Source organism: Dipodomys merriami, unplaced genomic scaffold (genome assembly GCF_024711535.1).
Source record: "Dipodomys merriami isolate MVZ:Mamm:240054 unplaced genomic scaffold, mDipMer1.0.p SCAF_185, whole genome shotgun sequence".
NCBI classification, from domain to species: domain Eukaryota; kingdom Metazoa; phylum Chordata; class Mammalia; order Rodentia; family Heteromyidae; genus Dipodomys; species Dipodomys merriami.
In genome coordinates, this window is record NW_027203215.1 from 506,994 (window position 1) to 534,204 (window position 27,211).

The window sequence follows — 27,211 nt, forward strand, 5'->3', positions numbered from 1 at the left end:
CCTCATTAACAGTTTAAAAAGCCCCCACTCCGAAATATGTGAAGTATAGTAGTGTATAATGTCTAGTGTCAAACCTTACTGTGAATATTAAACGAATCTATGGCATGTAATAGGTGCTCAAACAAGTGTTCAACGAAGTTAAGTTATTGTTATTCTTGTTACATTATATCACTACTGTCTACCATACACATGACAAACCTAACAGCAGTTGTTAACATTTGATGAACAGGTAGAGACATTTGGAAACCCCATCCTAGGATTTTTTTTCTTGCCTTACCTGGCTTCTTATAAGTCACATAGATATAGAGGGATAACTCAATGACATAGGTGATGACAGCTGCCCACCAGTTGATAACAAACATGACAGCACAGCACAGAATAGCTCCAAAAAGAGACACCCACATATTGTAAATTCCATATGCAGGTCTCCATCCTGGAAGCAAAGATAAAAAAATGTACACAGACAATTTACACACAGCTTCTGTAATACTATGGTGTATTATAGGAATTCGGGTAACATGTTTTTTTTTCCTGCCATAAAAAAATTAGAATTTGTGTGTGTGTGTGTGTGTGAGAGAGAGAGAGAGAGAGAGAGAGAGACAGAGAGAGAGAGACAGAGAGAGAGAAAAGAGACAGAGAGAGAGACAGACAGACAGAGAGAAAGAGAAAGAGACAGAGAGAGACAGAGAGAGAGAGAGAGAGAGAGAGAGAGAGAGAGAGAGAGAGAGAGCACGCAGGACCCTAACTTGGTATCTGGTACTTTTGTTCATTGGCTAGCACTCTACCAACTGAGCCATACCTATAACCCCCACAATTTGCTAATAGTTTTCTATGAATGTGGATCTCTGGTCTACAAAAGTGGTGGTTACCCCCAGTAGGAAGCTGTAAAATTTAGAAAACATTTAACATCTGGAAAATGTACAATCTAAACCCTAATTGCCTTCCCAAATTACTAAACCTTAACGATCTCTAAATTTGTGTAAAGGAGGTAAGAGGAACTTCTTGGTTGTCCAAGAAAGAAGGTTGATTCAATGAACTTTTTGCTTATGGGAAAGACAAAGTAATCAGGGAGTTAATACTTTTGACTTCCTAAAAGGTCTTCCATTCCTCCAAGAAGATAATTCATGTCCACTTATGGGAAAAGGGAGAAATTTTTCTAGCAATGGCTTCTTAAACTCAGTGCAACAGTATGTCATGCATTTTCTAATGAAAATACTTCTCACAGTTCCTATAAACAAAAGAGGTTTCCATGTTCGATTCGTCCTCTGAACTGAAAGAAGCTAGGAGACAATATGACCAAAATGGGAAACTCAGCTGGGGCCCAGTAGCTCAAGCTTGTAATCCTAGCTACTCAGGATGCTGAGATCTGAGGATCATGGCTCAAAGCCAGCCCAGGCAGAAAAGTCTGTGAGACTCTGATCTCCAATAAACCACTAGAAAACCAGAAGTGGTGCTGTGGCTCAAGAGGTAGAGCGCTCGCCTTGAGCTGAAGAGCTGAGGGACAGTACCTAGGTCCAGAGGTCAGGCTCCACAACTGATAAAAAGAAAAAAAAAAAAAAAAAAAAAGAAAAGAAAGAAACTCTGATTGGGAAAATAGAGCTGGTCTGTAGCTGAAGGTTGTTTTAAATTTGGAGTTGCTAAAACACAACAGAACTTTAAGTCTTCTGGAGCAATTTCCTATAGGACCACAAGATGGAACTAGCACTTCAAGAACATCATTAGAAATACTCATTTCCTAAGTCTGGCTTTCTGAGTATGAGTAAATGTGGCATGGAGAGAAAGAGGAAAAATTAATGGCCGTACATGATGTGGCATCGCACAAAACTACACCAAAACTCTTCAGTTTTCTTCTGTAACCTAGGAGCCTTGGGTGAATCAAAGCTCCTCTTGTATCTATGTTTATTCTTACTGGCAACAGGTTTTCCAAAGGAGAGTTGGGACAGCAGTAGGCTCTAAAATAAATATTTACAGTTTTTGATAAAATCCTTTGGGTGAAGAACTTTCTAAGGGTGCCTAATACCAACTCTGTTTTGGTAGAAAGGCAGAAGGAACTGGCCATTGGAAACAAAGAGGAGATAAGGAGTGGCTATACAGGGCAAAGTAGTTGCTGTAAAGTTTTGAACAACTTTAAACCACAGCCCAAAAAGTACACGGATGCCCACGGCATCAACGTGAATCTGTGTTGCCTGCACTCAGCAGGTAATTATGGGAACTACTCATCCTTCTCTTCTGCACCATGGGCAGGAAACAAATTGATAGTAAGGAAGTCTCAAATATATACATTTATTCCACTTCTGTGGTCACTTTCACCCTGGAAATAAATAGTGGTGTTTTTCTACTGCTGAAATAAATGTGGTTTCTCTTGCAATGAATAATTTATTGCCACAGGAGAAAATTGACTTTCCGGTTGGTCAAAAAGGCCATTGCTCACATGATTCTTTTTCTGTTTCAGAAGTCATCTCCCAACTCACCAAAATAAAGTGGATTACGCTGCCCACTAGGATATAAGAAAACATATAAACACAGATTGAACACTTTTCACTAACTTATTTCATTTGATTGAGACAAATTAACTGTTTGCTTAGGGTTATGTTAGTTTTTGAAATGTCATCTTACCTGGAGATTTGGCATAAGAGGCATGGAAGCAGGAGAAATTAATAAGTGCATATGAGGCCAGGAAAAAGTTGGAGATGATGGGAGCAATGACGTTCAGTTCCGCTGTAATAGAAGCAGAATTGAACATGTACGTTTGAGTGATGAGATTGGGGGCTGAACAGCTGTTATAGCCTGGAAGCTTGACTTTATTTGGAAATTGAAAACACAGCCAGCATCTGTCAAAGTTTAAGAAGGTAGCGATTTTTCTTTGGCGCTACATATATGCTTTTATCCGGAGTTTCCATAAAGTGAGACTCTGGATCACCCTACCAATCAGAACACAGACAATCAGGATGTCTATCTACAAAAATAAAAATCCATGTGGAGTGGATGGAAGTTTTGAGGACTGAGGTTACCATGGTGTTTAGAAAAGTGTTAATCTTTGCTGAAAGCCTCATTGTGAAGAACTTTCTAAGGGTGAATAGTGTCAAGTCTACAGAAGAAACTATTAGCCAATGAAAGCAAAGAAGAGATGAAGAAGAGTAGCTAGCTTTTAAAGACTTCCAACCATAGTACCCAAATAGGTACTATATATATGTATATATATACCTCTGCTATACCTGTTTTAGGTACCCCAAATTAAATGTTCTCTGCCATATGCAACCAAAAGGCTCTTTGTGGTAACAGACTAAATAGTGGTCCACCAGATATTCCCAATATGTTCTCTTTGACTTTCAGGACTTGAGTTACTTTTCATACTTTCCCCCATCTTTACTTTTGCCTCTTAAAGGCTTGCCAAATGTATTTTTACCTTAATAGTTAAATACCTAGTATAATTTAATCCCAGGTGGATTTTTTTTTTTACTGCTCAATATAAGTTAAAATAGAGACATCAGATATTTATCCATCTTAATGATGCAATCATAGGTGCCAACTGGGTCTGATTCTAGGACATAAAAACTAATAAGGGAATGGGGAAAAAAAACTACTGCCATAAAGCTTGTGCATAGAGCTAATCTATGTTGTTCTGAAAGAACAATTTTAAAGGTTATCGTCTAATTTATACAAAACTTTTAAAACCTTGCTCTGTGATCATTTAAATGCAGTAGAGAGCAATAATTTGAGGTCCTAAAGGTTAAACTACATAATTGAACCATCTCTCTGTATAATCACTTTTTATTTAAATTCTTCAAAACCTGACAAACATACAGAATTATATATTCCCTGCTTTCACATCATAGAAATCTTATGAAGATTCATAAGATTCATGTGGGTGTCCTAAGTAATGATGTAGAAATCTCACTGTCTGGCCTCATACGCTAAGGAAAGCTTGGAGCCTAGGCATAGATCCACCCCAACCTTGCCTTTTTGTTCTTTTCTTCTTCTGATGTGCTCACCAGCAAAGTTGGAGCCTTAGGGAAGAGAAAGGAATATACAGGCTATAGTTGATGAGTATGCCTTTCCAATGTAGGAATGTAGATATTCCTACATTGCCTGAGGAAAGGAAGTCAATATGGAAGTGTAGGTAAGTACATATCAAATACTAAAGCCTACATGTCTTTTTGTGGAACTTATACAATGCAGATTGCTATCCTCATAGATTCTGACAGATTGCTATCCTCATAGATTCTGACTGAGTAACTGGATTTAGGAAGAAAAATCCGTACTTTCACAAATATAGTGATATTGAATACATGGTTAATGAACTACATTGGCATGGGCTATTCTACTGTACTAGCTTATATAGCAATGGATATAGCACTGCACCTGATAACATTGATTCAGTTATATTTGGTTGGACAGGTTTTCAACATTCAGATTCCAAGAATAAAGTCCAGGGTCTACCTTAAGTTCCTCAAAGGACCTCTTTGCACAAGGATTTCTCATTTCCTTCTTAGACAGATTCCAATATTCCCAAATGAAATCGTAAACATAAAGCAGGTAATTTCTCAAACTGAAAGGAAAAGCCTGAGTAATCAGAATTCTTTGGCTTTCCGTAAGAACCAGAAAACTACAAACCAATAAGAATAAACGCCATGGCTATCAAAAAAGTCAGAAAATATCCTCTCAGGGGCTCGTTGTTTTTCCCGTATCCCTTTGCAAAGAACTGCAGTCCTTTGAAGATGTTGTCCTTGCACAGGGCCTAATAGAAAAGAAGAGGAGACATTTGTCATTTATATTTATGCACTGTCATTTTCTCTAGGTGATTCAAACAAGAAGATTTGGGGGAAAGATTAAACGATACACAATACAAGGCACAAGTGAACACTGCAGTTTATCATTCTTTATATTATTTGAATCGATCTTGACTATGTGGCAGACATAGCACTTGAGCCAGATGCAAACACTAGCCATTGCAGAAAATGATGGGAAGTGATTGCTGGTGAGAATGAATATTTCCACTTGATTCCCATGCAGGGGAAATAGCAATAGAGTAAAACACAGGCTCCATGTCTGAATTACCTGGAATACTTTGGGTGCACTGACAAGAGAGGCCAGGGCAGAGGAAAGCGTGGCAGAAAAGATTCCAGCAGTAATGAGAGGCCCAAACCCTGACACCATGCTCATCACCTTGAGGAGAGAAATTCAGGTTAGGAGACTCATCCAACAATTTTTTGTTTTTAAACCCCACACACCCAAATCTCAATGCAAATATGTTCCTCTCTACTTCCTGTGATTTGGAATCTTTTATAAACTAATTGCTTCTAAAGGGATTCCCCCCCACCTTCATTCTTAAGATCTTAGTATTGGGAAGGGAAGTTGGCTCAGTGGTAGAGTGCTTGCCTTGCATGCATGAGCCCCTGGGTTTGATTCCTCAGCACCACATAAACAGAAAAAGCCGGAAATGGCGCTGTGGCTCAAGCAGTAGAGCGCTAACCTTGAGCTGAAGAGCTGAGGGTCAGCGCCCAGGCCCAGAGTTCAGGCCTCACGACTGGACCCCCCCCCAAAAAAATAAAAATAAAAAAAATATCTTAGTATTTTATTCTTTCAAAATGGAAAAATGTGAAAAATACTAAATATTCACCACAATCTATTTAGAAGATACTGGAAGAAAAGAGTGAAGAATGCAATAGTTCCCAAGATTTTGACAACATTTTCCCCATTTTCTTTGTATTCATATGTTTCTTGGATGGTGGGAAATTCCATACTGCAAAACAAAATGGTATTTTAATGGGATTTGGGGAAGGTCTTAGCTTTACTTCTTCCTGCATACAGCAGTTTTTCAAACCTTTGCTTTTCCTGTGCTCATTAAACATAATTTTAGGCCTGAGACGGGAGGAGATTCTATCAATTTTAGTCATATTTTGGAGTAATGACTTCAGCTGAGTTAATTTCTCTGTGTTGGTTGTTAAAAATAAATGAGTGAAGACTTCACAACACATCTACTTCTTGCTCTCTTCACCAATTACAAAAATTAATATGTTGCAAGGATTGCATTTTTCCAACTTCTTTGTTCCCCCTCTGTGGTTTTCTTTCCTTTCTGCCAGTCACAAATTCTCTCTTGCTTTTGTTTTTCAGGCTCCCCAGAGCTACTTCAGAGGGTTTTTCCTAAGCCAAAGACCAAGCAGGAGATGCACCCCAAAGGCTAACTACTGAGCTTCTGCTTTCCACCATGAAATCTTGCCAAATTGATTGGGAGCCACACAGTTCCAGGTGGTGTTCCCTCCTATCACTACCTATTTTCTTCCCACCCCAATAAATGTAACCACAAGAAAGGACACCACACAATGCCTGCCTAATTCCTTTCCCTCACATACAAATTATTCTTTGCTCAAGTCAAATCGATCAATAATTATCAGTTGCAGATTCTAAGGCCTTATTATACTTAATTTCCTAAAAATGAAAACAAGAAAAGGAAGCTTTTTTTTTTTTTTTGGTGGTGGTGGTGGTGGTAGTGGTGTGTGTGTGTGTGTGTGTGTGTGTGTGTGTGTGTTTGGTGGTGGTGGTGGTGGTAGTGGTGTGTGTGTGTGTGTGTGTGTGTGTGTGTGTGTGTGTGTGTGTGTGTGTGTGTTATTGCATACCTGGAAGTTGTTCATCAGCCCATACTGACAGGGTTCATATTGACATCTTGAGAAATCATAGCCCAACCCACAGGCTGCAGACCCATTGCAGTTCATCCCAGAAACAATGGTGTCATTCATGCTTCCGGTAGCATCTCGGACCACACAGGCCGCTGTGGAAAAAAAAGCAGTGGCTTATCATTTCTTTACAGGAGTTTTGCTCTTTTAGAGTTTTCTTCTGAAAACACATCTTTGATGTTTAATCTTGTTGTTTACTTTTGATGTTTAATCTTGAGTAACCTCAAGATTATTTTGAGTCTGAACAGGCCTATTCTTAGCTTGCGCTCGCTGTCAATTTTTACTGAGACATGGTAGCACCAGACTCCCACCCTTTAAATTCCTGGGAGGGCCCTGTTTATAACAAACTGCCATTTTGATTGCCTTGGGTGATTTTAACTGTCAAGGGGTACTTCCTACAGAAGACTTGGGAGCTGAGACTCTCTCTTCCTTTCTGATCTCTTAAAATATATGTAGTGGTATTCTGTTCACAATGCATATTGACTTCATATTTCTGAGTCAGGGCTACTGTCTGAATGTTTTCAAGAATAAAAATTAATTTCCTCATCTGGAAGAAAATCATGGGAGAACACTGTACACTTAACGTAATTAAGATGATAGAACTTTTGCTCTTGATGAATTCCTTGTACAATGTTTTAATAGAGCTATAATTCTACTTTTTATAGGTTTACATAATAAAGGTAATATTTTGAGATAAAATATTAATATTTTTCTATTTGAAAGTTAATATTAATGGTTTCATTTTCATGTAACTTTTTTTAAAATTTAATTTAATTTTATTTGTGAACATACTGTACAGAGGAGTTACAATTACATGGGCAGGATAATGCATACATTTCTTACCAAGCATTGCAGCCTCCTCCTTTGTTTACCCTTCACATCCCTTCCCAGCCTCCCCCCTCCCCCCCATCCCAATACTATTCCTTCCCCCCACCCCTGCACCGACGTTGTAAAGCTCGTTTTGGACATGACAACTTGTACTTCTCATTGTTGCAACAGGTCCACCTGTATCCTTAAACAACTGGTTTTTCCATCTCCTCCACAAGTTATACTGACATCAAATATAGTGAAAGCAGGGGTTATACTGTGGGGGAGGGACATACAAAGCAACAAAGAGATAATCTTATAAATGCGTTAGAAACACATGCATGAAAGAAAAAAAACATTAAAATACACATCTAAGGGTTCATTTTCCTGACATCACATTATCTGACCTTTTCCGCTTGACTCATACATATACTAGATATTACAAATAAGGGAAACCATGGGACCTATGTTTCTTTGGGCCTGGCTTACTTCACTTAATATAATTTTTTCCAAGTTTTTCCATTTCCTAACAAATGGGGCAATGTCATTCTTTCTGATGGAGGCATAGAATTCCATTGTGTATATATACCACATTTTCTTGATCCATTCATCTACTGAGGGGCATCTGGGTTGGTTCCATATCTTAGCTATGGTAAATAATGCTGCAATAAACATAGTTGTGCTGGTAGCTTTAGTGTGGTCTTGTTTGTAAACATTTGGGTAAATGCCCAAAAGTGGGATTGCTGGGTCATAGGGGAGTTCTATGTGAAGTCTTTTGAGGAACCTCCATACTGCTTTCCAAAGTGGTTGAACAAGTTTACATTCCCACCAACAATGAAGTAAAGTTCCTTTCTGTCCACATCCCCTCCAGCATCTGTTGTTGTTAGAGTTCTTGATTTTTGCCGTTCTAACTGGAGTGAGGTGATATCTCAATGTTGTTTTGATTTGCATTTCTTTTATGGCTAGGGATGTTGAACATTTCTTCATGTGTCTATTGGCCATCCTTCTTTCTTCTTCAGAGAAGTTTCTCTTTAAGTCTTTAGCCCACTTATTTATTGGGCAGTTGTTTCTTTGAGGATTTGTTGTTGGGGGGTTTAATTTTTTGAGTTCCAAGTATATTTTAGATATGAGACCCTTGTCCGTTGTATGGCTAGTAAAGATCTTCTCCCAATCCGTGGGTTTTCTATTGATCTTGCTAGCTATGTCATTTGCCCTGCAGAAGCTCTGCAACTTTATGCAATCCCATTTGTCCAACCTTTCTTTGATTTGTTGTGTTTCCGGGTCTCTATTCAGAAAATTTCGGCCTGAGCCAAGGAGACGTAGGGTTTCTCCCATTCCATCCTGTAATGTTTTCAGAGTGTCTGCTTTGAGTTCAAGGTCTTTGATCCATTTGGAGTTGATTCTGGTGCAGGGTGATATATAGGGATCTAGCTTAAGTTTTCTACATGTAGTTAACCAATTTTGCCAGCACCATTTACTGAAGAGGCTGTCTTTCTTCCATTCTATTGTTTTAGCTCCCTTATCGAAGATTAGATGGCTATAGGTCATGGGGTTTGAACTCTGGGTCTGGCACAGTCCCTCAGCTTTCAGCTCAAAGCTAGTGCTCTACCACTTGAGCCACAGTGCCACTTCTGGTTTTCTTGTGGTTTATTGGAGATAAGAGTCTCACAGACTTTCCTGTGAACCGAGATCTTCAGATCTCAGCCTCCTGAGGTGTGAGCCACTGTCGCCTGGCCTAACTTTTTTTTTTTTTTTTGTCAGTTGTGGGGCTTGAACTCAGGGCCCAGACACTGTCCCAGAGCCTTTTTGTTCAAGGCTAGTGCTATGCTATTTTGAATCATAGCTCCGATCCCAGTTTCCTGGTGGTTAATTGGAGATAGGAGTCTCACAGACTTTCCTTCCCAGGCTGACATTGAACTGTGATCCTCAAATCTCAGCCTCCTGAATAGCTATCATTATAGACATGAGCCATGAGTGCCCAGCTAGTGTGACTTTTTAAAATTATAAACATTTTGTGATGAATATCTTTCTGCAGAAAAATTTTCTTCTGTTTTTCAAAATATTTCTATAGGATAGATTATCAGAAATGGACTTATGGACATTTTAAAGACTCAATATATGTTTCGATCTTGATGTAAGAATTTATCTTACTATCATCTCTGCCATTATGTATTTGATAAGTTATTAAAGTATATGAAGATACGTGTAAAATATACATAGGCTTTAAAAAAACTACACGAAGGGTAAATTCTCTATGATTAAATTTTAATGAACAAAAGAGTTCAGTTTGCTTTTCAGACTCTGTCAGGGTAGGTTCTCATTCCTAACTAATTACTTCAGAATTCACATTCTTTGACTTAAATCATAGAACATTTGAGTAGGAAGAGTCACTTATAGTAATCAGTGCTGCGATAAAAATCACCCTTACACACTCAAAATTATGGTTGTTGACTAACAAGAAAAACTGTCCATTCTTGATTTTACCTCTTTGCATTGTTCATTTATGTCAACCTGGCTATTCTGAATCATGTATTTTAACTTCTGCATTATAGATCTCTCCAATTTCCCATGAAGTTGGACTCTTAGCCATTATTTGTAGTAACGAAAGCATATTGACTTCATGACTATTTTTCTCCTGCCTTGGGAAAAGTATAGAAATGTAGATTTTTTTTTCTACCTCTAGGGTACAAAAGCTAGAAAAATCTCTGAAATGAGGTCTATAATTTTGATCATTTCCTTACATTTTCTGTGTCTGAAAAAGAAAATCCACTTGGGAAATTTAAGTTTCGGTGGCTTCAGTGTCATTTAAAAATGGGTTGATATCCTCAAGCATTAGGACAAATGTCCTAACTAAACTTGGAAATTCCACAACAAAACATTTAGTAACCTTGGCCAGTTTCCTCAAGTAAGAGGCAGTGAGACAGGCAAGGAGCTAAATGCTTTTAATCTTCGCTTTTATTTCTTCCTTCAGAAAACAATGTAAGATATCTGCTCTTTCCCAGCTTCCCTTACAGTCAGCAGAGGACTATGGAGCTATATTCTTTGGTACAATGGTCAGCAGCTTTTTCGTAGTTGTGCAGTCTGAGTCTGCATTCCTTATTGTACACAGAAAAGTGTTATTTATTATGCATGTTGGGAAACTTTATTTCTTCTTTTCCTACTGTGACATGAGCAGGAAGTGCCCCCCCCCACCAGAAGAAGAAGTGACTGTAAGCAGCAGTGGGTGGAAACAAAGTCAGCCTCAAGAAAAGCAGGAAAATATACACATTTTCTGTTCACTGACCGATATGGAGGCTGGCTTGCCACACTTCCGCTGTCCGGCCTTTGTTCTAATTTGATGACAATGACATTTCCATATTAAGGACATCAGTGCAAAGGTGAGACATGGTCATAAATTTCTCATCTTTCCAAATTTTCTAATGCTATTGTTTTTGTTTGCTTCAATACTTTGCTTCTTCATTCCACTGTGTTCTTAGGAGGGTGGTAGATGCTGGGATAACAACTTTCTTAGCAGTAGAATCATCTAGTGTGGTAAATGGAATGCTCTTTGGGCTCAAGTAGCATTGAGCCATTTGACGAGTAGCACTGACTTAACGGTGCCTGCAGTATAATTTAACTGCACTGAAACCCTCCAAATATCCAAACCCTTAGTATTAAGGTATCAAGGAAGAAATTAAAGTTGCTGCCTTAGAATAAACAACTTTCTTTTTAGTTATGTTCCATTGAACACCCACTAAGACACGAAGAATGAGTAGTCTCCTTGCAGTTGTGATGTCAAATACATACAACTTACCCACACAAATAGCAACCCCAATATACGCAACAGTGGTGATGAAAATGGCCAGCATAGTTCCTCTGGGGATGGCATCTTGGGGATCCTTTGAAAAAATAATATGGAGGAAAGATTGGAGCACAATAATGAACACAGATTGCTCAGAGTATTTCTATATTTTCAAAACTTTAGGCTACTCTTTCTAAGGCAAATCCTAAATAAACTATAAAGCAGATGGTAAATTGGTGAGTTTGAGTTCTTTTGGGGTTTGTTTAGAGTGAATAATGAGATCAGTAAAACTCTGTACCTAACCAAAGAGATCACTAATTGTCCAGGAGGTTTTTGTTTTATAGAAAAGTATGATAGTTCACTTACTAGGGCCTCTCTCTTCCTTATATCTCCTGTGAATTTTATGTAGATGTATCAGAGGGAAATATACAAACGTATTTGGCATGTCAACAATCTCTCTCTCGATTTGTTTTATACTGAAGGTACATTTGCCTTAAAAATCATTCTGACAGAGCAAAAAAGGATTATATACTAAATCCTCCACATTCATTTGGAATCTAGTTCAGGAATGATTGCAATGGAGATGTTCAATTTTCATGAAGAAGCATAAAGAAAGAGGAAAGTTCAAGCTCATACCAGAAAATAGGCTTTTCTCTTGCTTATAAATCTATATACATTCACTGAATTGAGTTCACATCATACTTAATTTGCCATTTTATATCCTATTTGGGGGCCTAAGTCATAATAAATCAATTTCCAAGCAGCATATTCAATTATATTCAATTCAACTTAACAGGGATTATTAAATAGAGATTTTAATGCATCCATTGCTTATCTAGGACGATACCTGGCATACAGCAAGAGTCAATAAATATTGAATTGAAGGAAGTAAAATACCAGTAGGCATTAGTCTCTCCACTGGAGGACATGAGACTTGTCAATACAAATAAGCAATCAATACAGTCTAACAAAGTTTGAGCTTTTCTTTTAAAAAAACTTATCTATACAGATTTAGTCCATCAGAAAGGTCATTTGGTGAATGTAGACTCATTCTGATAGCTGGAAATCATAACTTAACCAAGTGATCCTCTCCTCCTACCTTACCTTGTAGATTCTCTATCTAATGTTAATAATTTGATTGTGTTTCCCTGAGTAGTGTCTTGGACCTTTTTTCTCCTCCTTCTTGTACCTATTTGGGTGACTTTCTCTATGCTGTGGCTCCCAGTCTTGGCTTCCCTTTTCCCCATAACTCCAGACCCATCAATATAGATGCCCACTAGACATTTGTACTCAAATGTCCTTCTGCCAGTTTATAGTCAATAGCCAAGTCTGAGCTTCCTCATCTACCATGCCAATGAAATCAATTCAATTGATTTGCAACCAGTTTCAATATCAAAAGACATTGGTTATAAAAATGAATCAAATGGAGAAAAAATTGTAAAGGTGTATTTGTTGTGATTCATAATGTTTTCTTACTGGGAATCCTGGTGAAAGACAAGACTTTCCATTGCTTCTCCTGACTAACAACAGTTGACTATTTTAGTATCTTTCCCTGCCATAGCTTTAATTCAGGCACTGTAGTAAACTGAACTGATGACTAAGCATCTGATGCAAACTTGTTCTTGAGGTGTCTAAGGAAAGCATAGCATTCTTCAATTTAACAATGTGCCAACAGTTTGCAGAAATTTAAATCAGTGACCTCTGATACTTTTCCACTTACTGAAAACCAGAAGTTCTCCATCCACTGCTAAATTCATTAGGTAGTAATACTACTTGAATCATTTTACACAAGTTTTTTTTGTCTTTTATGAGGTTCAGCAAAATCTATTTTTCTGTCATTATCTCTGCTCAAGGATTTATCACATCATTGTGGTCACTAATATAGCAAATCTAAATGTCTTAGTTCATCTTCTCAGTAAGCATTTATCAAAGCCTTGGTAGCTCTGAGGATACAGCAATAAATAAAACCAAAGGAAAAGTCTCATTTTCAAGGAATTATATTCCAGCACCTTTTGCACAAGCTTCTCCAAAAGCTGTTTCTTCATGTCTTCTAGGTTATCTACCCTCACCCAGTTTTTCCAGTTAATATATAAGGAACCCTACTCTGCTGTGATTCCTGTTGCCTGATTATTCTTCTTTTCTGCCCTCTATTTCCTTCCTAAGGGCCAGTATCTAGCATTTGCTTTAAGTTCAGGTTCAGCTGTTACTTTCTTGAGGAAATTATCCTTGAATAATTGAACATTTATTTGGTCCATATTTTTATTTTTCAGATCCCTTAGACAGTGCATTTGCTTTTCATTTATATATAATTCTTGGTGACAACTGAAAATGCTTCTGCAGTTGATTATCATTTTTGTGTGAGCTAAAATCTGTGTGTAAGCAGGGCGCCAGTGGCTCATGCCTGTAATCCTAGCTACTCAGAAAGCTGAGATCTGAGGATCTCAGTTCAAAGCCAGCCTGGACAGGAAAGTCTGTGAGACTCCTATCCCCAATAAACCACCAGAAAACCAGAAGTGGCACTGTAGCTCAAGTGGTAGACCATTAGCCTTGAGCTGAAGAGCTGAGGAACAGTGCCCAGGCCCAGAGTTCAAACCCCATGACCAAAAAAAATCATCTGTTTGTTCTTCAACAAACTGCTTATTGTCCTGTAATATTACTATAATATTTTCTCTCTCTCTCTTCTTCCCTCCCTCCCTCCCTCCCTTCTTCCCTCCTTCTCTTCCTTCCTTCCCTCCCTCCCTCCCTCCCTCCCTCCCTCCCTCCCTCCCTCCCTCCCTCCCTCCCTCCCTTCCTCCCTTCCTTCCTTCCTTCCTTCCTTCCTTCCTTCCTTCCTTCCTTCCTTCCTTCCTTCCTTCCTTCCTTCCTTCCTTCCTTCCTTCCTTCCTTCCGTAGTACTGGTGCTTGAACTCAGGACCACATGCTTACTAGGCAGGCACACTGTCACTTGAGCTGTACCCCAGCCCATTTTATTCTTAGTTACTTAGTTATTACTTGGGTTTTTTTTCCCCACAGGGATGGCCTTGGGCAGAAATTCTTTTGTGTAGCTGGAATCACAGGCAAACATCACTCTTCCCAAGTTAGTTGTTTAGATGAGATTTGCTTAATGTTTTGCACAGGCTAGTCTCAAACTAAAATCCTCCTGATCTTTGCTTCCCATGACCCTCCATGTTGAGCCCATTTTCCTCTTTTTAATACTAGAACCCTCTAAATTTTTTTTTCTCAACATATGGCTACTAAATTAGAGACTACATTTCTCAGGCTCCCACGCAGCTAGGAAAGCTTACAGGTCTAAATTTTAATGAATGTCAGCAGAAGAGACACAGGCAGAAATTGCTTGCCATCTACTTTCTTACTTTCCTTCCTAAGGACTGGAATGTGATCTTGGAAATGTTTATTTACCTTGGACCTTATAGATGAGGGCAAATTCTAAGGGAACAGTGAAATAGCAGGAGTCATTGGTTTCTTTTGAATAAGACCTTATTTTGTTGGAAAGTCCATGAGCTCAAATGTTTATGCCCTAGAAAAACAACCTCCTTTCTTATTTTGACAATTTCTATCTTATAGCTATTTTTCATTAAACGTTCATATCCTTATTTTGATGGTATTTAATATAGAATAATATGAATGAAACACTAAGTAATGGTGTCAGTTTATTGTTTCTTTTCAATGTTTATGTTCTTTTCAAAGAGAAAGAATGCTTCTGATAGTCACTTTGTTGGAAAAATGAGATACTGCCAATCTACTCTCTTCTGATATCACTGAATAAGAACTAGCTGAAATAGGAATCCAAACTTAGCATTCAAAGAGCAGACTTGCAAGTAACCAGGAACTAATTCAAAAATCTTATAGTTTTAAATCTGTAGGGAAATATGGTTGCATCCAATCTCTGCAATTCTTATGCTGCACATCAATTGTACCACTACCTCCCAGGATTGTAAAGGAGGGGAAATGTCATACCTCCAAGTCTCCTGAGATATTGGCGCCAGCGAGAATCCCAGTAGCTGCTGGGAAAAAAATGGCAAAGACGGAGAAGAAACCCTCACCCTTTGTGAAGCTGGGTCCAAAGTTTTCTGCAAATATTGATGCTGCAACATAGGTTACAAGAAAATTATAATGTAGACTTTTGTCAGAGTCAGATTAAATACTTAAGTTCTAAATGTAAATGTAACCCTAGCTTCAAACTGGAATGACCTTGAAGATGACAGGGTATGCCTGATGAACTTTATATCTTTCCAAGATTGTAAATTTCTTTTTTTTGGGGGGGGGGTCCAGTCATGGGGCCTGAACTCTGGGCCTGGGCGCTGTCCCTCAGATCTTCAGCTCAAGGCTAGCGCTCTACCACTTGAGCCACAGCGCCACTTCCGGCTTTTTTCTTTTTGCTTATGTGGTGCTGAGGAATCGAACCCAGGGCCTCATGCATGCAAGGCAAGTGCTCTACCGCTGAGCCACTTTCCCAGCCTCAAGATTGTAAATTTCTAGGACAGTTCTGAAAAAAAATTATTAATTTTTGTGTCCACAGAGACTCAAGTTGCTTCTTTGGAACCTGAAGCATATCTCCAAATATACTATACATTTTCACACAGACCCATATCTCTAGCAAATATATTCTGTCCTGCATAAATGCTGAAAACAAGCACTTTAATATGCTTTTTAAAAAATTCTAGGAGAACATTTGGGTTGGGCTCCTCTAAAATTTTGCTACTTATTTTCTAATTGCTTTGTCACTTACTTGTTCCCCAAATTTGTATCTTGGATTCTTATACCAAATTCTCCTATACAGGAGAATAATATGGTAAGAAGCTTTGCTCACAAAATGATAATCTTGCTCAGGTTATCACCACATTACTCAGGCAAAAAGGAAACAAGCTAGAAGGAAAAAAAAAAGAGAAAGGCAAGGAAGAAAAACTGGGAACAAAAGAATTGTTTGGCACTCAAAAGGGAAGATTAGAACATCAGAAAAATAAAGGAGAAGAGAGAAAAGGCTATAAAGAAAAAGCAACCAAGACAATCTTCTCAGAGCAAGAGCATCACAAAGAATGAAAGTAGTAACATGATTTTATAAAGGGTATGTGGGGGGAATAAATGAATAATGAAGTAAAAAAATATAAAACCTCTGCAGTGGAGTCTTGACTAAACTGGAGCGGAAAGGTAGGAAAATGTAAGTAGATGAAGTTGGATAGGAGAGAAGTCAAATCCACACCTTATAATGTCATCACAGGATTTATGTAGACAAATAATCTTTTATTCTGGAAAACCTAACATTGATGCTTGACTAGGCAACACCACAGCAAGTGAGGTGTCAAAACGTCTGCCAGGAAAAGAAAAAATATCTGTTTGATTTTAGTGCTTGGCAGTAGTTGAACAAATCGTTCAAGCTGTGTGCTTTGCCCCTTCACATACTTCTTATTCCTTCCATTTAATTTGTCCAGCATTTTAAAGTTTACAGAATGCTTTTCCATCTACCATCTTAATTACTTCTCATAATTTCCTCAGGAAAATTATCATTTACACTTTAGGAAAATCACAGTCAACCATGTTAGATGATCTGTCCAGCTGATAGGCACTGGAGTTAAGATCCTTTCCTGGCTCTCCTGAATCTAATGGCAGGCTTTTCCCTGGACCACACTGGGATTCTGATGACTGGATTTGAGGCGACAAATGGCAATGAGAAGAGCAGTGAGGGATCCAGTGCTGAGAAACATCTCATTTGTCACCTGTACCTTGGTAATTAAAGAAACCTCTGGATTTCTTCTCATTGTTGGATGGAATGACAGTCCCAATGAAGAAGTTCGCAATAGCTATGAGAAGAATGACCAGAAGAATCACTTGAGCCTAGAATGGCAAAGTGGAAGGAGACAAAATTACATTTATGAAACAACTTTTTGCTTCATTGTGCACTGGAGAAAGACGACTTGATTATTCTGTTCAAGACCCTGTTCCCCCAAATAGGTCGTAAGTGCATCCTTGTGGAATGACATTAATACGTTTTATTCTGCCTACATGTGTATACTACCATTGTATTGACTCTTCCTCTTCACTGCAGGAAGATCAGAACACTGATTGGCTTTTAGGATCCCAATGATGTCCAGGAGACTGGATGTCAGGGTGTTCATGTGAGAAGTATGTGAACTTGACTGGCTAAATAATCTTCATTCTACTTCATTTTTAAGGTGTCTGTAGTACATTTTAGGTTGTATAGTGACTGGGCTTTAACATCGATTGTTCTCTCTACCTGGGTCTTACTTTACCCAACTATTTATGTAGCAATTTCTTTCTTTCATCCTTTAAGTCTCATTACCGCCTCAAAGTGGCATTTCCTGACCATTAGATCTAAACAATACCAGCTAATGTTCTCTGAGAGCCTACAACAATATAATAGATGCAGTCTTAAATTTACCTGTATTCTTTCAGGTAAATAATACCAACAGCCCAAATGAAGTAGGCGATGCTATTATCTCCATTTTAAAGATAAAAGAACTAAAGTTGGCCTTTCTTTTCTTTTCCTTTCTTTCTTTCTTTCTTTCTTTCTTTCTTTCTTTCTTTCTTTCTTTCTTTCTTTCTTTCCTTCTTCCTTCCTTCCTTTTCTCCCTCCCCCTCCCCTTCCCTCCTCTCCTCTTCCCCTCCCCCCTCTCTGCTTTCCTCCTTCCTTCCTTCCTTCCTTCCTTCCTTCCTTCCTTCCTTCCTTCCTTCCTTCCTTCCTTCCTTCTTTTCTCCCCCTCCTTTCTAACTGGGGATCAAATCCATGTACATGCTAGACATGTGCCCTACTACCAGGCTACATCCCCACCTCCCCGGTTATTTTCTATCTCAGTGTCCATTTCCTTCATAATGCTTTTCACAGTTTACATTTTATATCTTTTTCTCTATTTACTTGTTCACCACTCATCTATCTATAGACCCATACTGAGTTAGGATAAGGATTGTGCATGTTTTGGTCACAATGAATGTCTAGTGTTAGGGCATGTGATAGGTACTTAATTTTTGTTTGGTCCTTGAATGCATAACTCACAAATAAATGGCACAGAAGTTTCTTAATGCTTTAGATTGATAGGAGACTTCAGCCATTTTCTTATTTCTAAAGATGACTTGAGAATGACTATATCTCCAGGCATGGAGAAACATTTTCCGTTGCACTGTGTGTGATCACTGTGTAGGATTTCAAAAGACGTGCTCCTTATCATCAAAAATATTCTGTTCATTTTACTACTAGTCAAATCCAGACATATTCTGGTTCCAAAGCCTACAATGCCCTTAAGTATTAGGTTTCTATCACTTTCTTCCAATACATTTGTCATTTCCTAGTGGCATCAGCATTCACAGTTGGTGACAGCTTGAAAGATGGTTCCAGGGCATGTAATTGAGACATGGACCTCTAGCATGTACTACCTCATAAAGGGTCTGTGCACAAAGATAGTAGTAACCCGAATGACTCTGTCGCTTTAATGACAGCTCCCTAAGGACAAAACATAGGCACCACCCATCACGTGACACATACTTTGTCAGTCAGATTTGATGTGGTGGTTTGTGGGCCTGATATTCTACCTACAGCTAATTTGCTCCTTTCCCCACAACCAGTAAGAACAGCATTTCCCTTTTGAATATTCCCTTTTGAATATCTATTCTTTCAATTTAGTCAGGACCTGACTAGCAGCTGTCACGAACACCGTCTTGAAAAATTCACCTTTGCTTCCCATTCCATTCCAGCTACTGAAATTCCTAAAAGAATCACCACTGTGATAGAGCCTATGATTCGGATGTCGTTGGTTTGGTCCACCATCATCGAGTCACTCTCCTGGAAAGGAAAAAAAAATCATTATGATGATTAGAGATAAAACTCTCTATAAACGATTCTTATTGTCGCATTTAACAGAAATAAAAGGTATTGTACACAATTGCCTGGGGCCGTGTAAGATAATCTAAAAAAAAATGAAAAGCTCATACATTTGAGAATATAAAGAACTTAGTATTTTTCCCCCAGGAAAATAGGCCTTTGAAAGCTAAGGTTAGGAGTTTGATAGTTTACAGATTTGTTCCAGTTACAGCACTTGAAGCTCTTATAACACTAAGTAAAAGTACGCATGCACAGCATTGTGTTTTGTTTCCAAAGGACTTGTTATTTTAATGTGTCAAGGGGAACCCTACAGGAATAAAAATGAATGTTTACAATGTGAATATTTGCAAATATGTGCTGTTCAATTTAAGAACAGACTACACAAACCTGGTAACACAGTTCTTAAATACAATGTACCTTAAGAAGTACTTAATATGCTCACTTATTCATTGAGTTTTCATATACAGGGACTTATAGCAATTGAATTCAGTGAGTGCTATCATTACCATGAAAGGAAGTTTAGGAGATAGCTCATACACCAACTAGTTAATGTGCTTGTGCAGAGACCATTTTAGATGAGGGCACCTAAGTAGAAAATTTCTAGTTTTCTATAGTGAGTTATTTTCATGTTTGAATTTACTTTTGCTTTGGAGATCCATAGGCACAATAGAAGTATGAATGCTTTAAAACAATATCCATTATCTATCTGATGTTTTACATTTTGTACAGTTTTTCATCTAATCTGTCTCCATTTTTTACAGACCAGTACTAGCCCATATTATACAAGAGGAAAACAAGTTTCTAATGACTTAGAAGAACTGGTCTCCAGTCTCCAAATGATAAGGTGAGAGACAGCACTCAAAGCCACATCTTCCAATGCCATCTCCAAGACTCCTTCCCATATAACAACTCTTTCCCTCTCATTTCCCCATAATATCCTCTAGTACCCTGACAAAGAAAACTGTATTGAACCATCATGCTTAGCTGTATAGAAAAAAGCTTTAATTACCTTAAGAAGATCAACCACAGTCTCGGCAAATCCCACCACATACATAGCAACAGCCACTGCATTGGCAAAAGCAAAGATCAAACCTATTGACCCACCAAACTCAGGCCCTAAACTTCTGGAAATAAGATAGTAGGCTCCACCTGAAACAAACAAGAAATCAACATGCTTTATGCAAAGGAGATAAGGAAATTAGTTCATGTGATTGAATGATATTGAATGTCCAAGTATCCTAAATAATAATTAGAATCAAATCTTACAAATTACAAATAATTTTAATGAATCCTGGACCATCATAGTGAATAACAGCTCTTCATTGTATCTATACTTTATTTGCAATAGAAGTACCCTGGCTTAATCAAATCTAATTTATTGAAACAAATGTAAAAGAAAATGCTACAAATAATGACAAGATTATTTGGATATTCCAATGTGTGTGTGTGTGTGTGTGTGTCTGCGCCAGTCCTAGGGCTTGAACTCAAGGCTTGGGTGCTATTCCTGAACTTCTTTAGCGTAAGGCTAGCACTCTACCACTTGAGCAACAGCTCCACCTTTAGCTTTTTTTGTAGTTTAGTGAAGATAAAGAATCTCATGGACTTTCTTACTCAGGCTGGCTTTGAATTGGCTATCCTCAGATCTCAGCTTCCTGAGTAGCTAGGATTATAGGCATGAGCCACCAGTGCTTGGCTTCCAGTGATATTTTTTAAAGACAATTATTTTTTATGGTATTGGGGGGTTAAACTCAGGCCTTCATGGTTGCTAGGAAGGCACTGAACCACCTAAATTATCCCTTCAGTCCGCAGAAAATCATTTTTGGTAAAATGTTGCTATTTGTACAGATAAGCAAGCATGATTCATCACAGGAAATGGAACAAAGAAGTCTTTTCTGGACATCTCCTAATTTCAGTTGAGCAGAATTTTACCTTGCTATTTAAATTTTGGGTTTTTTTTCTTTGTTTGGGGATTCATTAGCAACATAAACATTTCACTTTCAGTATTAAATCAACTCTAGATAGTATATTTTAACCAAAGCTTGTATTCATAAGTAAATGAATTGGCTTACCTCCTCTTACAACTCCATTTGTGCAAATAGCAGACATAGAAATACCTGTGAGTGTTGTCACTACTACGCTCAGGCCAATGATGATGACTCCAAGACCTGCAAAATCCCCCAAGAAAGGTGTTTGGCTCCGGTACTGAGAGAAGTCACCAGTACTTTAGAAACAGCCATCTGAATCTTATCTCTGAAGATCACTTTCCTCACAAAAACCTGAAATGTTCTGAAAGACCCGATTCCATGTCAGTCTTGGAAAGCACCTGAAATGTACTAAACTTGAAATTAGAAGCCACGTTCCGGAATCATTTTCTAAGAAACACCAGGAAGGAGAGCGTAGACTGGTCTGAAAAAGAAAACATTTATCCAAAGCACTTGCACATCTGGAAATCACCGCCTGCAATGTGCCAGAGAAGTCTGTTAGAAAGAGGTCAGGGCTGACCACAGTAGATCTGGACTGTACTTACCAGTTCCTCAAGACAGTAGGGCTTCAAAAACATCAAGTTACTCCCTTGTGCCCCTCAAAAATAAGTGTATAAAAAGCTTTTTGCCTACCCGTAGCAAGTGATGAAGGTATTAGATATCTTAGACATTTTTACCTCCACGAACAAACCCGTTAGTTGCTATTGCAGAAGTTGACAAGCCAGTAATAGAAGTGACCATGGTGGAAAGAAGAATTATGAGAACTCCAAGACCTGTTAGCAATGAAAGATAGAAGATAATACGTTTTACTTTTCCTCCTTGGATTCCCTGCTGCTGCAGTATATACTGCCTTTTATTTCTGTTTCCATATCCATGCCCAGGGCCCCGATGGGGTTTCTTTGTGCTGGGGAGAAACTTGCGTGCCTGGCATAAAGATCAAGTCAGAACCACTCATTATGATGAAGGATGGTTTCCAAAAGTAAACATAATCTAAAACGTAGCCCTGAAAAGGAAAAGTTGACTTGTGCTGGTATCCTGGGAGAGAAACTACCTTGGCTGTGAAAAGAGAAAACATGGCATTTGACCTTCTCTCTTGCTTGAGAAGAACCCAAATGAGAAAGTTGAGGATTTGACAAAGGTTAAATCCTTCTCCATTTTTCTTGTATCCCTTCGCTTGGGGTGGGGATGGGGGCTGGAAAAAAAAAAAAGGAACCAACTTGTATTACCTTTGAAAACACTCCAGAAAGGTCAGTGGTGAGCTAGTTGAGCCTGTGTTGCTTTTACCTTACAAATGATGTTGTGGGTCATAAGTTTAATTACCTCCTCTGACATATCCATTTGTGGCAATAGCAGAGGTGGATAAACCAGTGATAGCAGTCACTGTCACGGCTAAGCCGATGATAATCACACCAAGACCTCAGTTGAGAGAGGAAAAATAAAGGCAATTAAATGGTGGAACAATCCTTTGGGTCATATACATAAGATCTAGCAAGTCCAGGAGAATCAAATGAAGGATCACACTGGAGTTTGACAAATAGACCAGGAAATCATTGTGCAGTAAATGCCCAGGAGCTAAAATGTGCAATGCTATGTTGCATAAAACTGAGTCACTAAGACTGGGCAAAATGTAATGGGCATCCCATCATCCATGAAGTTCTAGACACCTATACACGTCATAATTGCCCTATACAACCTCAAGCCATTATGATAACTGGAGGTTAAGTATGCACCCTGCCAGGTTATTTCCTTTTTATGTACTTTTGGTTGTGTAGGATTAGAACTTTACAGACAATAGAGCAAATTGTTCTGACAGATGGGTAAATTAGAAAGAATCAAATTGAACTACATTGACTTATTAACTGCATGACCTCTAACAAGTTATTTATTCTCTGAACCCCAAATGGCAATTAAATTAGAAAGGATGTCTGTGTGACGTCACTGCCATAGTGCCTAGAATGCAGTACGTAACTAATGTTACTACTTTTTCATCGTAACAACAATAGTTGTAAAAGCTATTGCTTATTAAAAAGCCCTCCATACATCTAGCCATGCGGTAGGCAGTGTGAGAAACACAAGGAACAAATGAAAGATGCTGCCCTCAAAGACCTTATAGTTCAGAAGGTTAATGGTTCTAATGAGAGGGAGAAAGCAGTAGAGGCCAGAAATCAGAGGCAGATTTGACTGCTTTTACTTTTAAAAGACACAGAGCCAGGAAGATCATAAAGGATGGCAGAATTTGCCAACACATAACGTGGACATTAGTCTTATTTTGAACTGAAGACAAGTGAAAAGAAGCCGATCTTAAAGAAGCTTTCTATTCTTTCCTATTTGCCACAATACAGAAATTACATTTCTAAGTGTCCTCCACCCACATTATCAGGAAAGACAAAAACTCATGCCAGGTACTATTATAGACCCTGATCAGCTGGCAGAATTGCCCTATACAATCTGACTAGGCATTTATCTTCCACTAGTTCTCCCATTTATGTGCCTCCCACATTTTTAAAAATATATTTTTGTTGTAAAGATATTGTACAGAGGGGTTACAGTTACATGAGTAAGGTAATGAGTACATTTCCTATCAAGCATTGTTACCCCCTCCTTTTTTTTCCCCTACCATCCCTTCCCTCCCCATCTCCCCAAATCCCTACCCCCCCACCCAAATTGTAAAGTTCGTTTTCAACATAGTGTCTTGTACGTCTCATTGTTACAATGAGTCAACCTGTATCCTTGTTTCAGCATTTTGTTATTTCAATTCCCCTCCCCATATTAGAAAAATGTATATACCAGATACAAGGCACTGGAATAAAATACAGTGAAAATAGGGGTTAGATCATTGGGGAAGAACATACAAAAGAAACCAAAAAATCACATAAGTACATTAAAACCAAGAGCAACAAAGATAAAATCTATTGTGTCCCTATCTTGGGGTTCATTTCACTTAACATCATCTTAGATGGTCATATGGACATAGCTTTTGACCTTTTCTGCTTGTCTGGTAAGATCATCCTAGACGTATACTAGTTATTGCTAATAAGGGAAACCATGGGACCTATATTCCTTTGGGTCTGGCTTACCTCACAATATAATTTTTTCCAACTCTTTCCATTTGCTAACAGATTGCCTCCCACAATTTGTCATCCTAAAACTCAAGGAAAATTTCCTTTGTCTTGGCACTTTTGTGTGGTGTTATTACTCTTTTGTTAAGATAGTATAAAAACTCATGTCGTAACCACTGTATCAAATCACCTATCATTGAGTGTTCCCATGTGTATGTGCGAAATACCAGTTAACATAGTTGTGTGTGTTTTCCCTCTTGCTACTCTGTTGTGACAGTTTAATTTATAGGGCCCCAGCAAGGAACCTAAGATGGCCAGAGGGAGAGAGTTTTTCTTCCCTCTAATATTTTCTCCAATCGGAGAGAACTCAGATTTGAGACAGAAGGCTGTAAAGTCACAACCACTGAACTCACCTTGACTCCATCCAGAATGTTCTGGCCTGTGCTATTTGGTATTCCCCCATGCATAAAGTGGATTGCTATTGGCAGGTTCTCATATCACAAATGGCTAGAAAAGTAGTCTTGACCATGTCCTTTCTAAACCATGCCTCAATAGAAGGGGAAGAGGACATAATGGCTCTCCTGATGCTTCTAGCTCTACCTTGTTTCAAGCTGGCAACTCTGGTTTATTTAGCAAGTTAAAGTACAGTGGGAGCTGGGCACTGTTGGCTCATGCCTATAATCCTAGCTACTTAAGAGACTAAGATCTGAACATCTCAGTTTGAAGCCAGCTCAGGCAGGAAAGTCTGTGAGGCTCTTATCTCCAATTAATCACAGAAAAAGCTGGAAGTGGTGCTGTAGCTCAAGTGGTACTGTTAAGCCTTGAGCAAAAAGAGCTTAGGGAGAGCACCCAGGTCCAGAGTTCAAGGCCCAGGACTGGCAAAAAAGAAAGAGAGAGAGAGAGACACAGAGAGAGAGACAGAGAGAAAGAAATAAGGGAGGGAGGAAAGAAAAGAAAAACAGAGAGAAAGAAAAGAAATAGAAAGGAGGAAGGAAGGAAAGGAAGGAAGGAAGAAAGAAAGAAAGAAAGAAAGAAAGAAAGAAAGAAAGGAAGGAAGGAAGGAAGGAAGGAAAGAAGGAAGGAAAGAAGGAAGAAAGAGTAAAGTGGGAAGGGAGTGACTATAGGTCACAAACTGCAGACTTGGTACAAACTGCTTTAGCTGCTATTCAGTCTTATAACTACCTTGCACCAAATACTTTGAACTTATTGCAGGGATCTTTGTAGTCAGCTTCACTTATAAACCGCTATGTGACCCTAGTTCCTTGTGCCACTATTATCATCTTCACACCAGGCCTAAGAAACTACACAGTTTTGTTTTTTTTTTTTTACTACATGGCACTAACTTTATTATTTTCCTCCCATTACTTTCCCAATAATCCTTCATTCAGATGTATATATTCAGTGTATGTATACATACATAATGTATACATACATACATACACATATGTATGTATATAGATTTAGAATTCCATTTGAACTCTCAGGAATAATGCTTTATACTATTAAACAACATGGGAGAAAAAAATCTTAGCAATTCAAGAGGTTGAGATCCAGTGGATAGTGGTTCCAGGCCAACCCAAGCAAAAACATTTTCAAACCTCCACCATGAGAAAAGAAGCTAGGATGTTGGCATGCCCCTTTCATTCCAGCTATATCAAGTTATTCTTATATAACCTTGGATAGCTATCTGTCCCAGGGTAAAGTACAGCATAGAGAGCATTGGTTTGATTGCATTCCCAAAATATCCTTGAACCACATGCACCAGTGAGGTACTTACTAAAAATGCCCAAGCAACAGAACTACATGTTTAAAAGTGAATCCTAGGGGGGCTGGAAGGGTGGCTCAGTGGTAGAGTGCTTGCCTTGCATGCATGAGGTCCTGGGTTCAATTCCTCAGCACCACATAAGCAGAAAAAGCCAGAAGTGGCACTGTGGCTCAAGTGGTAGAGCTCTAGCTTTGAGTTGAAAAGCTGAGGGACAGTGCCCAGGCCTAGAGTTCAGACCCCCCTCCAACCAACCAAAAAAAAAAAAAAAGTGAGTCCTAGGATTCTGCATTGTGTGTGTGTGTGTGTGTGTGTGTGTGTGTTTTGTTTTTGGTCGTGGGGCTTGAACTCAGGGATTTGTGCACTCTTCTTGAGCTTTTTTGCTCAAGGCTAGAGCTCTACCACTTTGAGCCACAGCGCCACTTCTGGCTTTCTGGTGGTTAATTAGAGATAAGAGTCTCACGGACTTTCCTGCCAGGTTGGCTTTGAACTGCGATCCTCAGATCTCAGCCTCCTGAGTAGCTAGGATTGCAGGTGTGAGCCACGGACGCCTGGCTTCTGCAGGGTTTTAGTTCTAATTTCTGAGATAGTTTTTATGATTCCTACAGTGAGATCATTAGGCTACCTTCAGCCATTTCAATTTGTGTCTTCTAGACATGAAAAACAGAAAAATCTATGGAAACCAGTTTTGTTGTTCATTTTTCAGCAAGGGTCTTTAGCTGTATCTTTAAAGAATTGGAAAGTATTAACCCAGCTCCCTAATTTTTAGATAAGTGAAAATCATAGACTCTAAGTGACTTTGTTCAGGTCATACTTGCTTTTTACACCCATCTTTCCTGACTAATACTCAAGCTTATTTGTATCCATATTGGCCCCCAAACAGAGAATAACTAGACAGCATTGTGAGCACATTCTACCATTATTTTTAAGAATAAGGCAGCCAAATCTTACAGCTTCAGCATGGTTACCCAAGGGCTGTAGCTACTGTTATTACTGGTTCCAGATTTATTCTGGCTTTATTCCCAGAGTCTGGGCTTGAAAAACGTATACAAGTTTCCTTCTCAAAAAATTCCCATATCAAGAAGAAAGTACTTGGATTTTTTTCTTTTCTTTTGCAATATAAGAAACTGAATGGAACCACATGGTGACTGAACCCATTTAGCTTTAGGTTTGTAGCAAAGATCAGTAAAAATGAGTAAGATTGGTAAGAAGTTTCTAGTCTTCACCAAAATGCATTTACTGAGAAGAAACTGAAGGAAAGGAAGGAAGGGAAGAAAGAAAGAAAAAAGAAAGCCACAAATATCTATCAAAAAGA

General features: G+C 38.6%; 1 protein-coding gene and 1 long non-coding RNA gene across 7 annotated transcripts in view; one reads left to right on the plus strand and one right to left on the minus strand.

The window, feature by feature from the left end:
• Positions 1–6,311, plus strand: part of LOC138830175 (uncharacterized) — a 60,602-nt gene extending 54,291 nt beyond the window's left edge. For both annotated transcript variants that reach the window (XR_011372897.1, XR_011372896.1), the window contains one exon: positions 6,115–6,311. This is a non-coding gene — a long non-coding RNA (uncharacterized lncRNA). The remainder of the gene's footprint in view (positions 1–6,114) is intronic.
• The window catches only part of Slc12a1 (solute carrier family 12 member 1), an 84,032-nt gene that overhangs the window by 41,115 nt on the left and 15,706 nt on the right, over positions 1–27,211 (minus strand). The window contains exons 5-16 of one of the 5 annotated variants that reach the window (XM_070026608.1): positions 22,396–22,491; positions 21,753–21,848; positions 20,103–20,242; positions 18,944–19,054; positions 16,983–17,094; positions 15,220–15,347; positions 11,275–11,359; positions 6,618–6,769; positions 5,059–5,166; positions 4,615–4,738; positions 2,617–2,718; positions 278–433 (exon numbers count right to left, since the gene is read on the minus strand). In XM_070026608.1, the coding sequence (XP_069882709.1) occupies positions 278–433; positions 2,617–2,718; positions 4,615–4,738; positions 5,059–5,166; positions 6,618–6,769; positions 11,275–11,359; positions 15,220–15,347; positions 16,983–17,094; positions 18,944–19,054; positions 20,103–20,242; positions 21,753–21,848; positions 22,396–22,491 (1,410 nt within the window). Of the gene's footprint in view, positions 1–277; positions 434–2,616; positions 2,719–4,614; positions 4,739–5,058; positions 5,167–6,617; positions 6,770–11,274; positions 11,360–15,219; positions 15,348–16,982; positions 17,095–18,943; positions 19,055–20,102; positions 20,243–21,162; positions 21,259–21,752; positions 21,849–22,395; positions 22,492–27,211 lie in introns of all 5 variants that reach the window. The other 4 variants (XM_070026611.1, XM_070026610.1, XM_070026612.1 and 1 more) reach the window with 4 other exon arrangements.